We start from the raw sequence: 8,205 nt of genomic DNA, 5'->3' as shown, positions 1-8,205 counted from the left end.
CATGGCTTGGTGGCCAAGCTCACAGAGAAATAATAGCTGTGTGTTTCTCTCCCCCTTTATTTAAAGCACTTTGGAAATTTGATGATGAAAACCCAGTAAGACATGAGAAAGAAGAAGATAATGGATCTCCCACCTTGAGACTCAGCAGGGGTAGGGACAATCTGAAGCTCAAAACACCAAAAATATGCAGTGTCATACCACAGACGATCATCAAGCACACACTTTCTGCTGCGAGAGAACTGGCGCCAAGCAAAACATCCCACGAATGATGCATGCACAGCACTTTTCAGCTTGCAAACAATTTCCATACTCTTTATCTCAAACATCCTGTGTGCCCAACTGGGTATGACAACCGAGGCTCAGCAGAGTGACATGATAGTCTCAGGGTAACTTGCGGGGCACAGCTGGGACTGGGGCTCAGTCTCTCTCCCCTTTCTTCCAGAACAAACCTGGTGAGACACTGGTCTGAGATCTGGTTCAGAAGATGACATCCTAGGAAGACAGTGTGGCCTGGTAAAGAACATAAAGATTGTGGCCTTGATTTATGTACTTGGTAGAGCAGGCAATTCCAGATAGGCCCAGACATTTGGAAAGCATCAAAGGAAGATAATTTGAAGAAACAAGATAGGCGAAAAATCATTAGTGTGCCAGGAGTGCATTCTGTTCAACCCAAGATTAAGCTTTCTGTACTTCTCCAGACCGTGATGTGTTCAAGGGTAGCGGGGAATAAAAAGCACTCATGGCTTGGAAGGTAATTAAAATCATCTGGATGCCACTCTAGTGAGAACTTCTGATAAGGATAATGGTATAAACCTGACTGAAAAAATGAAGATGATAACAAGGACGCTGATGGGCATTATACAGAGGAAGCTAAACTCTTGAGGTTTCTGGGGCATCCATGAACAACTAAAATTTCTTTCTATCTAGCTGTCCAAAATCAGAACACTCTGACTGGCCTCACTACCAGTGGCCTGCTAGAGAAGGAAACCAGAGTTCATGGTTTCCAATCTGTTTACGGCTCTTCCCCTCCTCCCTCTTTCTTTTATATAAATCCTCTTCTAGACTTTTTCAGATGAAATCAAGCTATACGAGTTCCCTTCTTTACGAATAAATAGCATGTGAATAATTAACTCAGTGTCTGAGTTATTCTTTGACTCTAGGCTCCATCACTTGCTAGCTGCAAATACCCTTTGTGCCTCATTTTTCTCCTCTGTAATATGAAGAAAATAGCTCCCATCTTTGAGATCATTGCAAAGATTAAAAGAGATTATCCATGAAAAGAGTCACACACATGCCTGACATGTAGTAATGCTATTGCTAAAATCATTATCAGTTGTATCAGTTTTCTATCACTGTAATACATTATCACAAACTTAGTGATTTAAAATGACATAAATTTATTCTCACAGTTTTGGAGCTGGAAAGTCTGAAATGAGCTTTATAAGGCTAAAATCTAGGTGTCAGCAGTGTTGCATTCCTCTGGAGACTCTAGAAGAGGACTAATTTCTTGGCCTTTTTCAGCTTCTAGAGTCTGTTTATATACCTTGGCATGTGATCCTATCATTCTTCTTCAAAGCCCACAGTGTAGCATCTTCTAATCTCTCTCATTGATTTTGACCCTTCTGTTTCCTTCTTATAAAGACCCTTGTGATTACATTGGGCCCACCCAGATAATCTCCCCATCACACCTGCAAATTCACCTTTGCTGTATAAGGTAACACAGTCACAAATTCTGGGGATTAAAAGAAGATGGTCATCTTTGGTGCTGGGGGCGTGTCATTAGTCTAACCCTAATCATTAATATTTTTATCAAGACTAGCTCATTCAACTCATTTGTCCTCATTAAACCACACGAAGTAAATACTGTTTTATTCCCATTAGGAAACTGAGGCACAGAGAAATTAAATAATTTTCCCATGGTCACAGAGCCAATAAGTGGTGAAGGAGCAATTCTAACTGAGGAAGATGGCTTCTGGAGTTCATATTCTCACAAGCCGAATTATGTAAAGTGGCACCTAATTGCCAGCACATAAAAGTACTATATCGATGTTAGCTGTTATGATGGTTGTTATTTCTATTAAGATTAATATAATAATCCTTATTTCATATGACTCTTGTGAGAATTAAATAAATCAACGTATGACAATTATCAAACAGTGCCTGGCATACAGCAGGTCTTCAAATGGTATTTAAATTTTTCCAGTTCTACTTCACTTTTCTTTTCACTCTGAAGATGTGTCCTTTCCGCCCTCCCGAAGATGGCGCCATAGCCACACAAAATCTGTCCCACTCCAGATGGCATCCATTACTGAAAGCCATTCCGACCTTCTAAAGATGGTGCCAACACTAGGCATTTTCATTTTCCGCCCTCTTCAAAATGGCCTTAGCAGTTAGCTTCAAGCGCGGGAACCGACGACCTTCTCAAAATGGTGGCGGACTCAGGGGCACCACACCATGACCATCTCAAGATGGCGCGAGCGTCGCAAACTTAGCGTCACTATCAGAAAGGTACTTCCGGTTACGACAAATGAAGGCGTGAGAGGTATGCGGGATACCTTGAAGGATTCCGTTTGGGCCGGGGAACTCTGGCGCGACCATGGACCGAAGAAAGAAACCTTTGGAAGTTACGGCCTCCTCCGTAAGTTCTCCCCGCACCCATCAGACAAGAATTTCGATCTAGCTTGTTTCTAAATTCGGAGTCCGAGACCTGGCCTCCCCTCAAACAGGAACCCGGACCCGGCTTCGCCCGTCCAACACGAACCTGAACCTGGTCTCTTTTCCCGGTTAGGTGTCTCCTGGCCTCTCTTCGAGGCAGCCGAGCCAGGCTTCCTTGCCAGCCTGTCTCCCTTACGGTCGGGGAAGAATCTCGGCCTGTGCTTGCTTTCCTACACATTCCCCTTCCTGGTTTTCCTACTATCCAGAGACCAGGAAGGTCCTCCCAGAACATTAGAGAGTGTGACTTAGTCCCCAGGATCCGAGAGTGCCCAGCGTCCCCGACTAGGAACTAAAGAGATGTTAATGCAGCCATAGGATGTGGTGCCTGGGAGCTGCAGGGTTTGGCAGGGTAGGGTGTAAGCAGCTTTTTAAAAGTTAGCTACTTCTAGGAAGAAGGGTACCTATTTGTGCCGGCACTTTATATGCACTATTTCATTGACTCCTCCCCACAGCTTTAGGAGGTAGTGCTAGTAATGTCTCCGTTGTACAGTTGATGAAATCCACGCCCAAAAAGACGAAGTGGCTTTTCACAGCTTACACACAGAATTCTTAGTGATAGAACTGGCTCACTCATTCTGGTTAACTCCAAAGGTGTGTTGCCCTTTCCATTACATCAGAACAAATTGCCTAACCTTCGATTTAATCTTGAATTTACTGCTAAGTATTAGGATGTAAGGGGAGTATAAAGGAAAACATCTAAGTATCCCAGTATTTGAGCCCCTTTTCCTCGTGTAATACTGAAAATTGGTATTCGTTATGATGTTCGAGGATTAGGAACCAAAGAGCTATAAATATTAAAGTTATCCTATCCCAACAGGTTAAAATTAGCAATGATAATAAATAGGAAGGCCATCTGGGAACCGAAAATTTTCTGAGCATCTTTTAAAATTCAAAAGTAGTTGCAGAATAGGAAAATGTGGCTGGAAAATTAATGTGATTAAGAAAGTTTGGAAGAAAAGGTGAAAGTTTTAAATTTATTTTTTAAAATTTAGAATAAAAGGTCCTGGGATGATCTGCCCTTTGCTTTATTAACATTCCTGCTAAGGCTGCTTTTAAGTTGATTTCTTCCAAAATAGAAATCATTGAACTCAGTCATTTTGATTTCCCTTAAAAGTTAGTCCATGATGCTGGGCTTTATAAGTTAAAATTGACAAATGCCCATGTGTATAATAAGCAGCTGTTCTCAATCCTTAAAGAGGATCAACTGTCATATTTTTTTTCTCGCAGAGTAAACAGTGGTGACTGATACAGTCGAGGGCTAGGCCTGGGTATTCACTCAGTTGTCCTATTTCCTTTGCCCTGGTCTTTCCTGTTCTTGAACACTGTGATTGAGTTAAACTAGAGTTTCTAAAACATACTAACACAAATTTGGGACCATTCTTACCGTTCACTCAGTCCACTTTATTTCTGGTTGTTGAAATCTGCCTGCCTTTTAAGGTTCAGCTCAAAGCTGCTTCTTATCACTCTGGGAGGAAATGTTGCCTTACCTGAACTTTTATGCTACTTTCTTCCAATCTTAAAGCATTTATTACTTTTTACTGGTACCATAAGTTATCTTATTAGGTCGTAGGCTTCACATGAAGCACGACTATATCTAATTCATGTTTGTATCCTACTCTTCAGTGTTACGTGCCACTCATGTAGATATTTCCCCATAGAAATGATGCATTGTGATAATTAAATGCGGTTATACCTTATGAAAAAGCCAAGTACAGTGCCAGTCAGAAAGGTGTTTAATGTTAGTTGAATTTGGATCTAAAAGGTGCAAACTTTATTTACTTTGCTTTATCACTCATCCTTTGCCCAGAAGAAAGCCTTTGAATATTGCAAGTTAGAGTAGAAATACATTTTTAACAGAGCTGGATGAAATATGACTTGGTTTTGTTTTATACTAGATTCTACATGTCAACTTTTAAATTTGTATCCATTTTTGTCCATTTATAGAAACTTGAAATCTTGCTTTGAGAATTATAGTAGCTTGGAAATCCAGTCCCTCATAGAATTAAATGTTTTTTGTTTGTTTATTGGTTTTATTCTAGTTGGTAGACCTTAAGGCCGAACTATTCCGAAAACAAGAAGAATTCAAACAAGAAAAACTTCTAAAAGATTCTGGAGTTTTGGGAAAACCAAAATTAACTAATAAGGTAAAAATAAGATCTGATTATTTCCGTTGATTCCAGACATGGAGAATTATATCATACTTAGGTTTTTAGAAAGTGTCCATGGTGTCTGCTTACATATAAATATTAAGGAAAAATCTCTGTCTTCTGTTTGAACATCTACATGTCTTAAATATTAAAACAGAAATTAGTAATATTATTTAAAAGCACATTTTAATACTCTAATTCTTTAGCACTTCTTTTGGAAAAGTACATGCTATTAATAAGTAGTTTGTTGCATTCTCATAGAAGATTATCTAATTACATAGGTTTTATAAATCCACTTCCAAACACAAACAGATAATATAGAAATATAGCAAAAAAATCAGGGTCTTTAAGAGTTATGAATAGTTTTCCAATTTTATAGGTAGTATATCTACTATTTGTATTATTAATTCTCTGTAATACATACATTTTCATTAGCATATCTCCTGTAATCATTCAGGAGATAAAATAGAAGTAATCCTATGCAGTCGTATAAAGAAATTCTTTATCCAGTTTAGGGCATTTTTTTTTTTTTTTTCAGTTCCAGCTTTGCCATGTACACTCTTATTTGCAGGACGTAAGTTGGCTGGTAGAATATCTAGTTATCTCTGTTGATTCATAGATCTAATGGTCTCTTTTTTTTTTCCGATGTACAAGTAGAGATATTTTGCAGTCATACTTGGTGGTACTGTTTTGTCTTTTTAAATTATTCTCCAGAAACCAAGTATCTGGAGCAAACAGAATGCAGGAGTTTCAAATCGAGCCGAGAAGGATGCTGAACAGAAGATTGAGGAACAGAAGACTTTAGACAAAGCAAGGTAAAGTTGAACTCTGATAAGTGTAGTTACTGCTGAGGCCTTAAGCATAAAAATGAAAGTTCAACTTTTGCTCTTTTTTGATTTAGTTTTAATTTTTATCATTCTTCTTGCCAAATACTTTATCAGTATAAAATGTACTCTAAAAATAATATAATTTGCAGATGTAGTCTTAAAAGAAGAAAAGACATAGCCTCTGTTTAAAAGATGAGAGTCCCAGTTTGAGCCTTTTTTAGGTACTAAGATTATCTATCAACAGATGTTTAAGAAGTGTCCCCATGGGAGTGTGGTTCTGGGCTAGGTGGTATGACATTAGCATTTAGAAACTAAATTTTTTCCCCAACTTTTTAACATGAAAAACTTTAAATCAACAGAATAATTGAAAGAAGAGTACAAAGGACATTCTAATACTCTTCACTTAAGATGACAAATATCTTTCCACATTTGCCATCTCTCTCTCTCTCTCTCTCCTCCCTCTCCCCCTACCCCTCTCCTGTGTGTGCACACTCCTATGTGTAGAGAAACTTTGTTAAACATCACGATACTTTACCTGTAAATATTTTAGCATATATCTTCTAAGAACAAGGACATTTTTCTACATAATCACAATACTGCTGTCATACTCCCAAAATTTAACACTTATAAAATAGTATTATCTATTATATGGTCCATATTATCCTAATACAATTATGTTCTTTAAAGTTGTTTTATTTAATGCAGGATTCAATCAAGATTACACATTGCATTTAATTGTCATATCTCCTTAGTGTCTTTTAATTTAAAACAATTCCTTTTTTGTTGTTCACCCCAGTTGTTTTTACAAGGTCCTACAATCTGATTAGTCACATTAACTGTTTTTGATAAGAACACCATCTAGGTAGTAATGTGTCCTTCCCATTAAGTCACATTGTGAGGGTCATAATGTCAGTTTGATAATAAGTTTGATCCCTTGGTTAAGGTAGGTCTTCTAGATTTTTCCACCATAAAGTTGCCCTTCCCTGTTCGTAAATAATAATAATAAAGGGGGGAAACTATGAGACTCTGTGAATATCCTGTTCACAAACACATTTCCACACAGTGGTTGTGTAATCACTGATGAATCTTGCCACTTATGAGTTACTGCATTTTCTTGTGATGGAAACTTTTAAGATTTACTTTTTTAGCAACTTTTAAATATTTAAACAGTATTATTAACTGTAGTCACCATGCTGTACATTACATTCCCAGGACTTAATTTATCTTATAATTGGAAGTTTGTACCTTTTGAGCCCCTTCATCTATTTCTCCCACCTCTGACCCCCCGATTCTGGCAACTACCAGTCTGTTCTCTGTATCTATTGTATCTATGAACTTAATTTTTTTTTATTTTAAATTTCACGTATAAGTGAGATCATATGGTATTTGTCTTTCTGTCTGACTTAAATCACTTAGCATAATGCCCTCACCATCCATGTTGTCACAAATGGAAAGATTTCATTCTTTTTTTATGGCTGAATAGTATTCCACTGTGTGCGTGTCACATTTTCTTTATCCATTCATTCATCAATGGACACTTAGGTTGCTTCCATGTCTTGGCTTATTTTAAATCATGCTGCAGTGAACATGGGAGTGCATAAATCTTTTCAAGTTGGTGTTTTCATTTTCTTTGGATAAGTACCCAGAAGTGGAATTGCTAGATATATGGTAGTTCTATTTTTAATTTTTTCAGGAACTTCTACACTGTTTTCCATAGTGGTTATACCAGTTTACATTCCCACCAACAGTACACAAGGAGTCCCCTTGCTCCATACCCTCACCAACACTTGTTATTTCTTGTCTTTTTGATGATAGTCATTCTAACAGGTATGAGGCGATATCTTACTGTGGCTTTGATTTGCATTTTCCTGGTGATTAGTGATGTTGAGCATCTTTTCACATACCTGTTAGCCATCTGTATGTCTTCTTTGCAAAAATGTCTATTCAGATCCTCTGCTAATTTTTTAATTGAGTTGTTTGGGGTTTTTTTTGTTAATAAGTTGTCTGAGTTCTTTTTATCTTGCATATTAACTGCTTCTCAGATATATGATTTGCAAATATTTTCTCCCATTTGGTTGATGCTTTTTCATTTTGTTGATGGTTTCCTTTGCTGTGCAGAAGCTTTTCAGTTAGACATAGTCCCATTTATTTTATGCTGTTGTTGCCTTTGCTTTTGGTGTCAAATCCAAAAAATTATTGCCAAGACCGATGTCAGGGAACTTACCACCTATGTTTTCTTCTAGGAGTTTTATAGTTTCAGCTTTTACATTCATGTCTTTAATCCATTTTTAGTTTTTGTGTATGGTGTTAGAGAGTGATCTAGTTTCATTCTTTTGCATGTGTCTGTTCAGTTTCCCCAACACTATTTATTAAAGAGACTTTCCTTTCCTCATTGTATATGCTTGGCTCCTTTCTCATAAATGAATTGACCATATATGCATGGGTTTATTTTTAGGCTCTCAGTTCTGTTCCATTGATCTGCGTGTGTGTTTTTATGCCAATACCATACTGTTTTG

General features: G+C 37.6%; 1 protein-coding gene across 1 annotated transcript in view; it reads left to right on the top strand.

The window, feature by feature from the left end:
* Positions 1-2,463: 2,463 nt before the first annotated feature.
* The window catches only part of CCDC174 (coiled-coil domain containing 174), a 29,821-nt gene continuing 24,079 nt past the window's right edge, over positions 2,464-8,205 (top strand). Inside the window, exons 1-3 of the mRNA XM_011357491.2 lie at positions 2,464-2,638; positions 4,755-4,859; positions 5,577-5,677. Coding sequence (XP_011355793.1) covers positions 2,597-2,638; positions 4,755-4,859; positions 5,577-5,677 — 248 coding nt within the window. The 5' untranslated portion in view covers positions 2,464-2,596. The remainder of the gene's footprint in view (positions 2,639-4,754; positions 4,860-5,576; positions 5,678-8,205) is intronic.

The sequence above is a fragment of the Pteropus vampyrus genome, unplaced genomic scaffold (genome assembly GCF_000151845.1).
Source record: "Pteropus vampyrus isolate Shadow unplaced genomic scaffold, Pvam_2.0 Scaffold35, whole genome shotgun sequence".
In the NCBI taxonomy this organism is placed as follows: domain Eukaryota; kingdom Metazoa; phylum Chordata; class Mammalia; order Chiroptera; family Pteropodidae; genus Pteropus; species Pteropus vampyrus.
Note: the sequence above shows the minus strand (reverse complement) of the source record. Positions and strands in the feature narration are given on the sequence as shown.